The sequence below is a fragment of the Bos mutus genome, chromosome 17 (genome assembly GCF_027580195.1).
Source record: "Bos mutus isolate GX-2022 chromosome 17, NWIPB_WYAK_1.1, whole genome shotgun sequence".
Classification (NCBI taxonomy): Eukaryota; Metazoa; Chordata; class Mammalia; order Artiodactyla; family Bovidae; genus Bos; species Bos mutus.
Genome location: NC_091633.1, coordinates 28,611,824 through 28,628,384, shown reverse-complemented (window position 1 = coordinate 28,628,384; position 16,561 = coordinate 28,611,824). Strand labels below are relative to the sequence as shown.

Below are 16,561 nucleotides of genomic sequence, written 5' to 3'. Positions count from 1 at the left end.
GTTTTATTGCCTGGGAAATCCCATAAACAGAGGAGCCTGGAGAGGCTACAGTCCATGGGGTCACAAAGAGTCACACACACACATGAATCTATACCTTAAGAACCTCTGTTTTAATCTTAGGAAAGTTGATTTTCAATTTGGCATGGTGTCTGTGATGGAATCTAGTATGGAGCCTTTAAAGAGGTTCTCTGGGGGTGATTCTGAATCCTGAAATGGGAAATCATGTGTATAGATGACAGACTGTGAATTATACAGAATTAAAAAAAGCCAAATATGGAATAAGAGTATTTTAATTGCACAGCACAAGTTTTTAAAATAAGAGTACAGGGAAGTACAGTACATTATTCCTTTCTTTCTTCACTCAGTAATGAGTTACCTTTTTCTTGCCCATACATATTTAACAAAAATAATAATGCTTTCTTGTAAGGTCAACCAACCCAGAGGTAGCACAAAGACCTCATGATGTTCAGTCTATTGCTGTGAGACCACCGGCATATGGAGCAGATGGTAACAATCTCCAGAGTCATTTATGTTTGCAGCAAAACAAAACACACAAAGAATTTATAATTTTTTACTGAATTATTAAAACACAAAGAGAAAATACTGATCTTGAGTGTGAGAAATCTCAAAAGATGTCAGCCTATGCCCCATGGACCAGTAACTGATACTCAAAATTTGGTCAAACGTTCATCATTTGTAACAAACGTTATACTTAAAATTATTAACTCAAGAATATTTAATAAACAAACTATTTACAGAAGTGTGTCTAGAATTAAGAAAATCAACCAGGGATGGTGAAGTCCCCAGAAGCAATTAACAACACCCTTATGTCTGATGAGCAGGGGGAGGGTCTGTGGTGAACATAGGAGCTTCAGCCACATGGACAGACACCCCCAGATGTGTGCCAGCAGGAGAGAAGCAGCGGTGACACACACCTCGCCTCTCCAAACCTAAGCAGAAATCCTAGGAAGCAGTGCACTCCCTCTGGGCGTACAAAGAAAGGAGGAAAATGGTGTGGACATGGAGAACACTCAGAGAACATGAGCACATGTACAGATCCATAACACAGACACTTTTCATCATATAGCTGCTAAAGATACAAGTCATCCCACATCTCTGACTCAGACAACACAAGTCTCTTCAACTATTTTTATAGATTCATACTTAAGTACTACTGTAGCACTTTACTTCTAAGTAGATCTTAACCCAAGGTATGCTGTCATTAGTTTGGTTTAAAGCAGTTCATTACCTTTTTAAGGAATTTTAAAATAAAGACAAAAATCTTTCATATTCACCCATGCATTCACCATTTCCAGAACCTTTCATTTCCAGAGTGGTGTTTTCCTGCAGTCCCCAAACTTCAATGTTTCCTGAAGGCAGGAACTCTCTCTGATTTTGCTTTTTTGAAGTCCTTTTTGGTTTCGTTTTTGACAGGCAATTGAACTCCAGGCTGTGGGGCAGGGGAGGCTCTTTATTTTCTTTTGTAACTTAACAGCGTCATTCTGCTGTCCTATAGTTTGCATAGTTTCTGACCAGAAGTATATTGTAATTTTTTGCTCTGTGGGTGTGTCCTGTCCTTTTTTCTCCAGGCATTTTACAATTGCTCAATTCAAAAAAATTTTTTTGACTGGGCCACACGTCATGGGGGATCTGTTTCCCACAAGGGACTGAACCTTCACTCCTTGAATTGGAAGGTAGACTCCCAGCCACTTGGCCACCAGGGAATTCCCAACAATTGTTCTCTTTAACTCCAGTTTTCATCAACTGACTGTGATGTCCGTTGGCATCTTTATGTTTCTTCTGTGTTGGGTTCTTTGAACTTCTTGAATATGTGCGTTTATACTTTTCATCATATATGGGTATTTTTCAGCCATCATTTATTCAAATCCCTTTTCTGCCGCCTCTCACCTCTCTCCTCTAGACCTTCCATTACATGTATATTACACCACTTTTAACTAATTTCCTGTCCTCCTTTCCCCCCACCCACAGTGTTTTTCTCTGGGTATATCATTTGATAATTTTCATTCTTACTCTTCAGATTCATTGATTTCTTTCCTTCTTCTATGTCTAATATGTTCTTAATTCCAGTTGGGTTTTTTTATTTTTTATTTTTCAGAGTTGTTCTCAACCTGAGAAGTTCCATTTGAGCTTTTAAAAGTGTATCTTACACTCCAGGTTTCATCAAATTTATGTTTTCTTCTACTTTATACTTACAGTAGCTATTTGAATATACTTGTCTACTACTTTCCATCAATTCAGTCTTTCCTCTTTCTATTGACTGATTTTTCTTGTAGTTACAAGTCATATGTTCCTGCCTCTTGGTGTGCCAGGTAAGTTTCTGGATGTCAAACACTGTGGGTCCAGAGTAGCTTTTAATCTAGGTTAAGTGATTCTCCACCGTCCCCAAGACAACTCTGTTCTGGAAACTCCCCTTGATGCCCCTGTGCAAAAAGCTGCCTCCAAGTGGCTGGTGGGAACACAAACTGTCTCAGCCTGTGCTAAGCTCCAGGGCTTGTTCAGCTCCCTGCTACCCAGCTCCTCTCAGAGTCTCAGTTTTCTTCCACACACATGCAAATAAGGACTAAAGCCAAATACTCAAAGAGGGACTCACTGAGGATTTATACAGCCTCCTCTCTGGGGAGCTCCTTCTTACCCAGCACCCTTCACCTGCAAATTCTAGCTACCGAGGTTCCTCAAATGCCAACTCAGAAACCCTCTTCAGTTCAGCAAGACCATGTTCATTCAACTCCCTGACCTGCAGCCTTGACAGTGGCCCCCAGGTAGTAGGCTGGGCAGTCGTGGGGCTGTCCTTATTTTGTCCACCTCCTGCCAGGGATCATAAACCTGCACTTGACATATGTCTAAAAACCACTATTTCATAAATGGAGTTTCTAGCTGTTTAAAGCAGGAGAGTTTATGTGGTTCTTATTATACCACCCTAACAGAAAGCAGAAAGAAGTCTTCACACCTCAAACACAGCTACCACTTTAAAAATGCCTATTTTCTTACAAAAATTTATATACAATAAACATAACCTTCTTAAAGAATTATTTCAACAGGGATCATGCTTATCAAATTCTTCAATGTACTAAGACTACTCCTCTGCATGAGACCTATAGTATATAATACTCAGTTACTTCCTTTGTGTATGTATTATCTAGTGTACTCTGGGCTACAATTTCCCAATGAAATTTTCACTCACTTGTTACAACAATTGATTTTTTCTCCTGTTTAGGTCTTCTAAAATTTAATAGCCTGGCACTTTTGACTGAAAGGTCTATACTTAACACAATACTGATAAGACTTCCACACTGAGGAGCCATCAATATGCCACAAGTTGTGTTTCCTGGGAGAAGACTTTCCTATATCGTCTACTTAACAACAACAACAAAAAAAGGTTCTCTTTCTAAATTCTATGTGGTAAAACAGTCACTGCAGTGACAGAGTTTCTCTCCCATACATGTCCTTGGAATGTCAGGGACCTGACATCTGATGGCAGACTCCCCACACTCACCACATTCACCCCATGTCTACAGCATATGACTTCTCTGATGAATCAGGAGCTGCGCCTTCCTGTGGAAGACAGTCCCACATTCACTGCATCCATAGTACTTATCCCCTGTATGGATCCTCTGATGCCTCATAAGGTGTGACTTCCTAGTGAAAGACTTCCCACATTCCTCACATTTATAGGGTCTCTCTCCTGTATGAATTCTCTGATGTATAATGAGCTGTGCCTTCTCAAAGAAAGCTTTTGCACAGTCATTGCATCCATAGGTCTTCTCTCCTGTATGATTTCTCTGATGTTTAATGAGCTGTACTTTCTGAACAAATGCCTTTCCACATTCACTGCATCCATAGGGTTTCTCCCCTGTATGAATTCTCTGGTGCCTAAGAAGCTGTGGCTTCCAGGCAAAAGCTTTCCTACACTCACCACATTCGAAGGGTTTTTCTCCAGTATGGGTTCTCTGATGGTGAATGAGACTTGACTTCTCACTGAAGGTTTTCCCACATTCACTGCATTCATAAGGTTTCTCCCCTGTATGTGTCCTCTGATGGGACACCAGGCTGGACTTCTGGGTGAAGGCTTTCCCACAGGCACTACATTCATAAGGTTTCTCTCCAGTGTGAGTTCTTTGATGTGTCAGGAGCTGTGACTTTCCAAAGAAGGTTTTTCCACATTCAACACATCCATAGGGTCTTTCTCCTAAATGAACCTTTTGATGTTTAATTAGTTCTGACTTCTTAAAGAAGGCTTCCTCACAATTACTGCACTGATAGTTCTTCTCTCCCGTATGAGTCATTTGATGTTTAACAAGTTGTGGTTTTCTGATGAAGGCTTCACCACATTCACTGCATTCATAGGGTTTCTCTCCTGTATGGATCCTCTGATGCCTAATGAGGAGTGAGTTCCTGCTGAAGGCTTTTTTACATTCACTACAGGCATACGGCTTCTTCCTGTATGAACCCTCTGATGAGTTATAAGCTGTGACTTCCAAAAGAAGGCTTTTCCACAATCACTACATCTGTAGGGCTTCTCGCCTGTGTGTGTCCTCTGATGTGTAATGAGCTTTAATTTCTGGGAGAAGACTTTCCCACAGTCACTGCAGCCATAGGGCTTCTCTATCGTATGGGTTATCTGATGTCTTTTAAGCTGTGACTTCCTGCTGAAGGCTTTCCCACAGTCACTGCAGCCATAGGGCTTCTCTCCTGTGTGAGTTCTCTGATGTAAAATGAGCAGTGATTTCCTACTGAAAGCTTTCTGACATTCCCCACACCCATATGGTTTTTCTCCTGAATGAGTCCTTTGATGAATAGTGAGCAATGACTTCTGGGAGAAAGCTTTCCCACAGTCCCGGCATCCATAGGGCTTCTCTCCTGTATGAGTTCTTTGATGTATAATGAGCTGTGACTTTTTATTAAAAACCTTGCCACATTCCATGCACAAACAGACTCCTGTGTGTGGTATATGGCTCATAATGAGTCCTGGCTCTTTACTGCTGACTTTTCTACATGTATTGCCATCAGAGTATTTTATTCCACCATAAGTTCTGGCAGGTTTAATACAAAATAATAATTTCCTATTAAGCTCATCAAGTTTCTTTCTTTCACAGTTACTTTTTGGAATAAGAAAATCAAAAGGATCCTTCAGACTTTTTTCACCTGTGCCACATTTATGGGATCTCATTCCTAAATGATCAAAGTTAATGCCTAAATGAAACATTCTCTCAAAGATGTCATATTCATGGCCTCTCTCCAAACTTTTAAGCTTGTCTTGATTATCCTGATGCCACATTTTGAGATTATTATCTAGCCAGACTTTTTCTAAAAAGGAAAAAATGAACCATACTGTGTAAATTTCCCTAATCATTAAGCTTATTGAACAAATCTTCGGAAATGGAGCATGAGCCCAGTCCATTAAAAAAAAAAAAAATCTCCCACATACAATATCTACTTATTAGGCTTTGAACTTTTTAATAGAAATGAAAACAGATTTTGAAATTACAAATGTTTATAAACACAAACTTTAAAATAAGGAAAAATGAAATATATTCAAGTGATCATGATGAGATAAAAAAGACAAGCAATTTCTAATCAAACACTGTGCTCATTCCACAATAACCTACTGATTATCTTCTATATGCCCAGACATTATTAACAGAAATCAGAAAAGGGCAAGTAGGTACTCCCATGAGGGAAGACTAGTACTTCTGAGTATCACAGTATCAGATGTACTGAGTATCAAAGTGCAGAGAACAGCAAGATTAATACACAGTGCTGAATGTCACACAGGAAGAAACACTGAATACAATGACAGCAAACACAGGATATCAACTTTCATGTCTGAAAGGTGAGATATGTTAGTTTTCTGTACTATCAGTACATTCAAAAAGCATCCTCATTCAAAATCATCACCCAAATCACTGATATCTGCAATTTCACCATCATGAGAAATACTTTTTTGGAATTATCTAAGAGTTCTCCAGAGCTCAGCATCAACACCTTTATTAAGGTTTCTGATACTTTAATTGAATCATCATCTATATACTGAATCTGTATATGATGTAAATTACTCAAAACCACAAGTATACTTTGCATAATATTAGGACAGTTTTCTTTTTTACCCTGTAAGTACAGTTATCTGTGATCTCCCTTAATGATCTTTTAAGCTTGTTTACTTTATGATATTCTTTACTAGGAATGTGAGATAATACTCCCAAGATGAAAAAAATACAGCAAGATCTCAAATATAAAGCAATCACTCTTTTTTTGTAGGATAATTTATCTGGGGAGGGAAATAGCCTCATCTAACAACCCTCAGATATATCAGAATTTCAGAGGAAGAGCTAACTAGAGCTGTGGATATGGAGGAGAAAAAAAAAAGATTCAACGTTTTGAGCTTCAGTGAGTAAAAGATGATAACACTGTTCATGGGCATTTTAAAGACTAGAGAGGGAAGTTAGATACCATTTATATAAGCTTCTCATATAAGTGTGAGACACTTACATGTCCTACAGACATATAAGTGTGAGATACTCTTTAAGAGTTTATAAAAAATTGTCTCATGAAATGTAAGAGTAAAGAAAAATAAATTTTAATTCAAATCAAGGAATAAGATTAAGATATATATCCAAACTAATAAATTAAATGATATAAAACCATACTGAGGTTAAACTGTACCAAAAAAATTATTAAAGAAATTTTAAAAAAATCTTGGCACTTTGGCAAACACATAGACCATGTTTTACTAGTATCATCCTTGGTAGGGGTACAGGTCTGTTTCCCCACATCTCTGTTTCCGTTACACTCTGATTCATTCAGCCTTCATTTCATCCTATTTTTCATTTGATATTCCCACTTCCAGGCTCATGCCCTCCCAATTCTAGTCTCCACACATCAATCTTTATAAAATGTACTCTAACCTTTTGCTTAAACCTCTTGTTTAAAAACCTTTGATAAATCTGGGCTTTTAACACAGCATACACACCCCTGCATGCCTGGCTCCTTCCAGCCCTCAACTTCCTCTCACAACACTGGGCTCCTCCCTGCCCCCAGTGACCCCAAAAGCCTCTCCCTGCCCAGCTTCCAGTATGCCTATTTCATATCATTTTAAGGGCACACTAACAAACACCCTGTTTATTCTCTTCATAGCACTTATCAGATAGGTAATCACCTTACTTCTGTCTCTCCCACTGGAATGTAATGAAGGTAGGGAACAGGTTTGAGTTTTTCACTGATGTACTCCCACTACATAGTACATACAAGCCCTCAATACAACCCTATTCACTTATCATTAAACTTCTAAAGCAATTCCTTTCTATATAGTTAATCCTGATAATTAACTTTGCATTTTGACACAAATGTATTATGTTCAAACTGAATTATTTTATATTATCTTCTAAATTATAATTCCCTGGTCCTGCAATGTTATTTCATGACTCATACTTTATCTCAACTCCTCTCATTTCACAAAATAGCAGTGGTTCTAAATTAATGGAGGAACATAAAGTCTATCTTGACAGCTTTTCCAAACTACGCATACCCAGTCCTAATCATCCATGTGAATGGTGCCGACATCTGTAATTTGAAGTATTTTCCCAAATAAGATGAAACACTTACTTAGATGAAAACCTTTGTACTAAAGAAATTATTTGAAAAATAAGACAGATCCTGCTTTACCTGGCCTCACAACAACCAATTAATGAAATATTTAGTAATTACACAGCATAAATGTCATAAAGAACAGAGAATAATAAGTTAGTTACCATCTTTCTATGTAGGGAAAAAACCTCAAGACCTAATTAGTTAAGAAATTATAGATAATTATAGATAGTGTGTGATCAGACCCAAGTTCCTACAATACTGCTCAGTAGGTAGAGATTTCAGAAAAGGCTGGGAGTCAAGAAACACTGTGGAAGTGAAAAAATAGAGCTTAAAGAGGGGGAGGGTATCTAATTGAAAAAGTGTGCACAAAAGCCCACATGCAGAGAAACATGTGAAAGACACAAGGAAGGAATTACTTCAACTGGAGTCAACTGTGACCTCTGGGCACAGGAAAAAACTTCACAGATAAGATGCTGCCATACTGTGAGGGTCCTCAACTCAAATGGAGTTAAATATATCACACAGCAAGTCTTAAACCCCCGCAGACCATTTGAAGGGATAAACAAGAAGCTTTAGAAGCTAAACATCAAAGGCACCAGAAAGATGGCCTGGATGCTGACCCTGAAGTTCTTATCTGCAAGGAGGCAGGAAGAATGCTTTTAGGCATTAGACTTCTATTCTCTGTCCATGGACTCACAGTCTACTCTATGTGAGTTTGAAACAGAAATTTGATAAATTAGGGAGAGAAAAGCAAAATAATAAAGGAAATTCAAAGGTAACAGCATCACCTAAAACAGGAAAAAATTATGAATTCTTAAAGAGGAGAAAAGAAGCCTACCTCTGCAGGTGGGACTGGGGCAGGAGAGAAGAAAAAGTCAACTGGGGAAACTCAAAGAAGGGTCTGATCAAGAATGCAAGGTCCTGAATGACTGTGCCACTAGAGGCACATTTCATTACCAGCTCCAAAGGGGACACATCCCAATGTGGAGATCAGGACACAGAGTCCTGAGTCAACTCCAAAGATGGAGAAGCTTTAACCAGAGTTATTTACAAATAACATTTCAAAAGTACCAATCTATCATCAAAAACCTGAGATTTAACTTTCACTGTCTGCCACTAAACTGATTATTTCTCACCTGAGAAGTTTTGACTTAGGATTTCTTCATCTAATAACCATGGGTTTTCTTGCTCCAGCTTGAAGATCATCTCAGGTTTGATAACTTGATAACCTGTCAATTGGAAACACAGAGAGTCCCAATTGCTTGGGCTGAGGGGACTCTTAAATATGAAGACTATTTCACCTCAGAGGCTATAAAACAAAGAAAGCAAATAAAAACTTTTCACTTGGGTGTCAAAATCAAAGACTCTTTGACATGTGAAACTTAAATCCAAAGTCAGTAATATCTTAGAGGTATGTGCATATCCAGTTACCGGGTATGCACTGTACTACATGAGAATGTTCTTACCCAATAAAACTAGATTGCTATAGTTCTCCAACATCACGTCTCTGTACAAGGTCTTCTGAGTAGGATTAAGCAGCTGCCACTCCTCCAATGTGAAATTCACAGCCACATCTTCAAACGATATCTAAAAAAGTATAATCCCTGTTAAATCTGAAGTCATTCTCTTTGCTGAATGTAGGCTTCCTTTTCTACAGCAACAAGTGGCCTGAAAGCTGGACCCATGATCTCCAACTCCTGGAAATGTGCTTTTGTTTAACCCTCACTGCCCCACGTCCTGAATATGGGCTGGATTTATCAAGTCACTTCCACTGAATGGAATAGGGTAGAAGTAAGGGATCTCCCTTCCAAGACCAGGTTATAAGAGGACATGACTTCTACCTTGGGAACCCTCTCCTGCTCTCTTTGGGGAAGTCCAAGGGCCACATGGTGAGGCAGCTCTGTGTACAAGCCTACGTGGCAAGGACCAGAGGTCTGCCAACACCCATGTGAGTAAGCTTGAAGTGTGTGACCTTCATACCACAGCAATTCTCAACATTTTGAAGACAGGGTCGTGTGAGATTCTCCACTAGAACCAAATGGGTGAGCCACTGGCAGATTCCTAACTCACAGAAACTGAGATAAATGTTTAAACTTCAGCCACTGAGGTTTGGGATAATTTTCTCTACACAGTAAAATGATATCCTAATCTTGCACTATTATACTTTGAGAGAAAAACAAAAGAGTTATTAAAATATTCATCATTATGAATTCATACACTTATCCACCCATCTACCCATAGGATAAGAAGTTGGAATAGGCTGTCTTTAAACAAGCAGTGTTTCTCAAAGAAGGTGCCACTGGGATTTGGGAATAATTCTTAGCTGGGCAAGGGCTTCCCTGAGAGCTCAGTGGGTAAAGAATCCACCTGCAATGCAGGAGACACAGGAGATGTGGTTCAATCCCTGGGTCGAGAAGATTACCTAGAGAAGGAAATGGCAACTCCAGTGGACAGAGAAGCCTGGTGGGCTACAGTCCATGGGTCACAAAGAGTTGGAGAAGACTGAGCGACTAAACCACTTAGCTGGGCACATTTGCCCCATGCGGTGCAAGGCCTAAGGGACAGGAATGGTTCTTAGTCACTGTCAGAACTAAAACCACATCTACCTTTCTAGAACACTCTCCTCCCTTTGAGCAGTACTGGTCTGAAGTAGGAACTAGCTATCCTTTAGAACGCATGTTTTTTCCAGCAATTAAGGGGCCTGCAACTATGCCAGGTGCTAGAAATATAAAGATGAGTAGAAAAACATCATATTCTCCTATACTTTTCAGTCTTTTCTGGCCAGAGGCAATAAGGCATTTCAGAGGCCATGATACAAGTACATTCAGGGTATGGGGATAAAAGGCAAAGGAACCAGAATATCCAAAACAATTTGGAAACAGAACAGCAACATTGCAGGACTCACATTACCTGGTTTCAGGACTTCCTATAAATGCACATGATAACAAGGTGGTATCAGTGAGAGGTTACAGATGTTGGTGACCAGAAAAGAACAGAAAGCCCAGAAGTGGACCCCCACAGGTAAGCTCCCTGGCTTTTGAGAGGTGCACATACAATTCCTCGGAGCAGGGAGTTTTCAGCACATGAGCTAAAGTAACTGGATACCCACAAGCAAAAGAACAAACCTTGATACACATTACACCTTACCAAAAAATCAACTCAAAAAGAATCACAGGGCTTCCCTGGTGGCTCAGTGATAAAGAATCTGCCTGCCAATGCAGGAGACACAGGTTCAATCCCTGATCCAGGAAGATTCCACATGCCATGGGGCAGCTAAGCCTGTGTAACACAAATATGAAGCCTGTACTCTAGATCCCAGGAGCTGAAACTACTGAGCCCACGTACTGAGACTACTGAAGCCTACAAGCCCTAGGGCTTGTGCTCAGTCATAAGAGAAGCCGCCGCAATGACAGGCCCATGCACCATAACTACAGAGTAGCCCCGACTTACCACAATTAGAAAAAAGCCCACACAGCAACAAAGACCCAGCACAGCCCAAAACAAATAAACAGATTTTTTAAAAAAAAGGAACACAGACCTAAATATGAAACACAAAACAATGAAATTTCTAGAAGAAAACAAGAGACAACCTGCGTGACTGGATTTTGCAATGAGTTTTTAGATACAACACTGAATACACATGGTCCATTTAAGAAATAATTAATAAAACTGAACTGTTTCAAAATTAGTATTTTTTTTCTCTATGAAAGGCACCATTAAGAGAAAGAAAAGACAAGGCACATACTAGGTGGAAATAGTTGCAAATCACTTATCTGAGAAAGCATGTTAACGGGACTTAACAACACTAAAACTATAACATCATTTAAAAAATGGGCAAAAGATCTTACCATATGCTTCACCAAAAAAGATGTAAGATTGAAAATATATGAAAAAATGCTCAATATCATCTGTCAATAGGGAAATGCAAATTAAAACAATATTGAGTTGCTACTACATCCCTATCAGAATGGCTAAAATGAAAAAGTAACAGAACAGAACTGACAAATGACAGTGAGGACGCAGAGCTACAGCAACTCCCGTTCATGCTGTGGGAACACAGGGCAGGGACTCTGGACACTTTCATAGCTTCTCATAAAGTTGAACATACACCTACCCAGCAAGACCATTTGTAGGTATTTACCCAAATAAACTAAAAACTTATGCTCACCCAAAAACTTATGTTCAAACCTATATGCAGATAAACACAGCCTATTAAGAACTGGAGGCAACCAGGACGTCCTGCACCAGCAAACAGAGAAGCAAACCAGTGTCTCCACATATAGGACCTACTGTATGAAGCCATTCAGCAAATGAAAGGGGACAAACTGGGGCTTCCCTGGTGGATCAATAGTAAGGAATCCTCCTGCTAATGCAGGAGACACAGGTTCGATCCCTGATCCAGGAAGATCCCATATGCCAAGAAGCAATTAAGTCCGTGCACCACAACTATAGAGCCTGTGCTCTAGAGCCTGGAAGCTGCAACTGCTGAAGCCTGTGTGCCTAGAGCCTGTGCTCTGCAACAAGAGAAGCCACCACAATAAGAAGTCTTTGCACTGCAACTAGAGAGTAGCCCCCACTTTCCACAACTAGAGAAAAGCCTTGCAGCAATGAAGACCCAGCACAGCTAAAAGAAAAAAAAAGAACTCTTCCCTGAAATCCATCAGGGAGTTTGCATCTTTTGAAAAAGGGATAAACTACTGAAGAATGAGCAAAAAAAGTCAGTATGAAAGGTTATACACTCATGGTTACATTATCTAACATTCTGGCAAAGGCATGACTATGGAGACAGAGAACAAATCAGTTATTGCCAGAGGTTAGGGATGCAAGAAGGTGACACCCAGGAATTCTGGGAGAGAGAGAACTATTCTGAGTCCTGACTGTGAGGTTAATTACATGAATTTATACATGTTTTAAAACTCACATGAGAATTCCGGCTCAGAATTTTTCAGGCTTAACTACAAGCAATTACAAAGGCTCTACCCGACAGGTTGTAGGGCAGGAAGTTGCCCTCCCACCCCAAACCCGACACCCAGCCTTAAGGGCGCCACCAGCTCCAAAGATAACTATACTGGGCCCCATTACTGAGTGTGCAACTGGCACTGATGTAGTATCTGTGTGCCCCTGCTGGCCTCCACCCCCAGCCGTGATGGAGACTGTGGAGACTGCCATGGTCAGGGTTGGAACACAGAGGCATGTTGGGGACGCTGAGTCTCTCGCCTCATGAGCTACAGCTGACCCCACAGCAAGCTTCAAACCCACATAAAACAAGCCCCCCATGGGGGTGACACATTTGGACGAAACCAAGTTCTGTTCCTAACAAGACTGATGTCAGCTGTGTGGATGCTCACCAAAGAGAGTCTGGAACTGCTCCCGTCCAAAGCAAGAGACATGTTCAACCCCTTCTGGATCCAGGACAGGATGCTGTGGAGACGGACACTGTCCCAGGCTGGGCCCACATGCGTGTGCTGCCATGTTTCAGAACGGGCCAAAACATTGAGGAAAGCTGTCCCACCTTCCAGATGCTGGACAAGACGGAAAACACTGCCCCAGGACAGGCTCCTGTGCCAGGATGTACTCCACAGGTGGACCTCGCTGGGCTTCTCATCCCATCCAAAGGGTTTCACTGGACCCTGACACTTTCCTGGGGTCTGCTCTGGCCATCCTTGTGGGTTCCCCCAATGCAAATCACACTCTCAGGCTCCACCTGACCACATTTACTTCCTTTTTGGGTTTTGAATTCACTGCATCTGATCACAGCCCCAGATTTGCTGTGGGGTTCAGTGAGTGTCTTAATTAACAGTTTAAGGAGAGACATAAGGGGCTGATGAGAGGTCAAGGTAACCCCAGTCTGGAGCACAGAGCTCAGAAAGGCAGCCTGGGACCCAGTGCAGCAGCTCCCATGAGGGCCCTTCTCACTATGCTGGATGCCTGGAAAGGCTGTCTGCAATCACAGTCCTCCTTTCACAGTCGCTGATACCTCAGACTCTGTGGGAGCCACTGTGAGAGCCTTCCACTCCCTGCCACGCCGTCCTGAAGACTCAACAAGTGGGAGATCATGTAAAACCATTTTATTTAATTTTTTTTAATTTTACATTATTTAAGAAATTTACGCCATGCTGTGCAGTATGTGGGATCTTAGTAGTTCCCTGACCAGGCATCAAACCTGTGCCCCCTACATTGGGAACATGACTTCTTAACCCCTGGACTGCCAGGGAAGTGCCCATGTAAAACCATTTTTAAATCTTTTAAAATCTCAGGAGTTTCTGCTAACCAATTCTTAAACATGATCGCTCCACTTAAATTACATAAAAATATCTGTCCCTCTGTGTAGGGACAAAGAGTCTTTCCAGATAGAGTCTGGATAAAAACAGAAGATGATTTCTTTCAAAGTTTTGATTATCAAATGAGACACACTGATGATAACAGAAAAAAGAAAATAAAGCCCAGCACCAGGAGAGGCACAGGGGAAGGAGAAGTATATAAATGATCTTTGTTTTTCAGACTTGCTCCTAGAGCTTTCCCTTTCTCCTAGGGAAAAAAAAAAAAAAACAAGAAACAAAAGAAACGACTCCTGTGTTGCTCTGTCTGGATGCAGACTGACACCTTTCTGGCCTTCCTGTCCTGATGGGGCTGCTGGCCAGAAGCACAGGGTGGCCTTGGCCCGTGCACTTCCCAGACACCACCGCCTGGGTGCTGTTGCCACCCCATGAGGTGGGAGGTCCTGGACAAACAGTTTGGAACTAAGCACCCCAGGCAGTCCCTCACAAACCAAGGACTGAACTAAATTATTCAGACCAGGCTGATGTCCTGGGAGGCCCACAGAAAGGCCCTGTTTAACCTCACTGCCTGATGAAAATGTATCCTGCTTGGGGACTCTGGGATTGCACTCCTAGTGTGTACCCCCAGCTATGGGAACCCCACTGTCTCAGCCCCGGCAGGTAGGCATTCCAGCCAGCTTCTACCTGCTTCCAGGGCTGTGCTAAGTGAACCACTGTCCTGTGCCAGATCACAAAAGACTCACAAAGCAACTCCAGAAGCCTCCTGATGGACTGAGACAAGCCTTCCTGATTCAGAAACAGCTAAGACCACCTGGGAGGCAGTCCTCATCATCCTGCTCCAGGGTCTTCCTCAGGGCCCTGTCTGCTGCTGCCCCAGGTTAATTCCCTGGTTCCTGTCTCAGTCCCTCCAAGTCTGACCTGCTCAGGTTCATGATGGGGGAGCCTGTTTCTCACTCAGGTCCTGAAAAAATTAAGCGGTGGAACAGAGGAGTCTGGCTCCTGGTTAAAAACCTACATGTGAATCCTCAGGTCTCACCACAAGTCACAAGGGGTTATCTCCAGGCCTCCTGGGTGATGCTGCCCCCACCTCCACCCCCAGACCTGAAGCACAACCTGTGCTCTCCCCAAGACTCGAGGGGTGAGGGGTGTACTATGTCTACCTGGAGCTTCTGGCACAGGCCTTTCTTGGGTACCTCGCTAAAATCCCCTTGTGGTGGCAGGGCAGAGTGGGATGGCAGGCAGGGAACCTGAAGACACTGTCCCTACTCTGACCCAGTATCCTGTACTTTCCACTCCCACCTCCTCTTCCCCTCCTTCTAACCCCCAAGTCCATAAACCTGCCGGAACCTTTTGTTCACGGCTCCCAGGCAGTGAGGACAAGACACCTCTACAACCGTGCTGAGCTATCCACACAAGGTCAAGGCACCATTCACTCCTCAGGAAAAGGTAATGGGAAGTTAGCACCTTCATCAGCATCTGGTTCTCACCTGTGCCATCACAGCAATTAGAGGCTTTGATACCATCACCCTGATGCTGCAGTTATCAGCAGCTCAGCCCTCTCAGCTCTGTTGAACTCCTGACTCAGAACACAGCAGGAACAGGGAAAGGCCTACAGTAGTTTAAACAACAGAATTTTTAAAAGAAGAAAAGAAAGGGAGGGAGGCAAAGAGCATGGAGGTTAGCTAGGTGGATAGGAATCGCTTTGAAGAGACACTGCAGTCCTGTTTCTTGAGTCAACAAAGTCAGGAAGAGGGGTTGGGGAGGGATGAATTGAGAGTTTGGGGTTAGCAAATGCAAGCTATAACATACACATATATATAGGATAGATAAACCACAAGGCCCTACTGAATAGCACAGAAAACTATATTCAATATCCTGTGATAAACCATAACGGAAAAGAATATGAAAAATATGTGTGTGTGTGTGCGCATGTGTGTATGCACTTCCCAGGTGGCACTGGTGGTAAAGTGTCCACGTGCCAATGCAGGAGGTGTAAGAGACACAGTTTCGATCCCTGCATCAGGAAGATCCCCTGGAGGAGGGCATGGCAACCCATTCCAGTATTCTTGCCTGGAGAATCCCATGGACAAAGGAGACTGGCAAGCAATTGTCCACAGGGTCACAAAGAATCAGACACAACTGAAGCGACTTAGCACACATACATACATACACATATACACACACATACATATAAATGTGTAACTGACTCACGTTGGTGTACAGAAGAAACTAACACAACACTGTAAATCACCTATACACAGATCAAAAAAAAGTCAGGAAAAGGAGCTAAAAGCAGACATCTTCCTGTCCAGCTTTTGCCAACAGAAGCCAAAAAACTCCTAGCTAAAGTGTACTGAAGGATTCCCTGGTGGCCCAGTGGTAAAGAATCCACCTGCCAATGCAAGAGACATCGGTTTGATCCCTGATCAGGAAAAATCCCACATGCTGCGAAGCAGCTAAGTCCATATGCCCCAACTACTGAGCCTGTGCTCTAGAGCCTGGGAGCCACAACTACTGAGTCCATGTGCCACAACTCCTGAAGCCCGCATGCCCCAGATCTTTTTTTCTTGTTAACAACCAAATCTTTTCTAAAACGAAGTTTAATAACTCAAGAATGTCTTTCTTATAGACCTGGGAGGTGTCTCTGAAATCAGCCAGGAAGACACATCCCTGTCTCC

General features: G+C 41.9%; 1 protein-coding gene across 1 annotated transcript in view; it reads right to left on the bottom strand.

Moving 5' to 3' along the window:
- Positions 1 to 1,986: 1,986 nt before the first annotated feature.
- The window catches only part of LOC102280516 (zinc finger protein 605), a 30,504-nt gene continuing 15,929 nt past the window's right edge, over positions 1,987 to 16,561 (bottom strand). The window contains 4 exon segments of the mRNA XM_070386396.1: positions 1,987 to 4,456; positions 4,459 to 5,325; positions 8,742 to 8,834; positions 9,072 to 9,192. Of these exon segments, the coding sequence (XP_070242497.1) occupies positions 3,531 to 4,456; positions 4,459 to 5,325; positions 8,742 to 8,834; positions 9,072 to 9,192 (2,007 nt within the window). The 3' untranslated portion in view covers positions 1,987 to 3,530.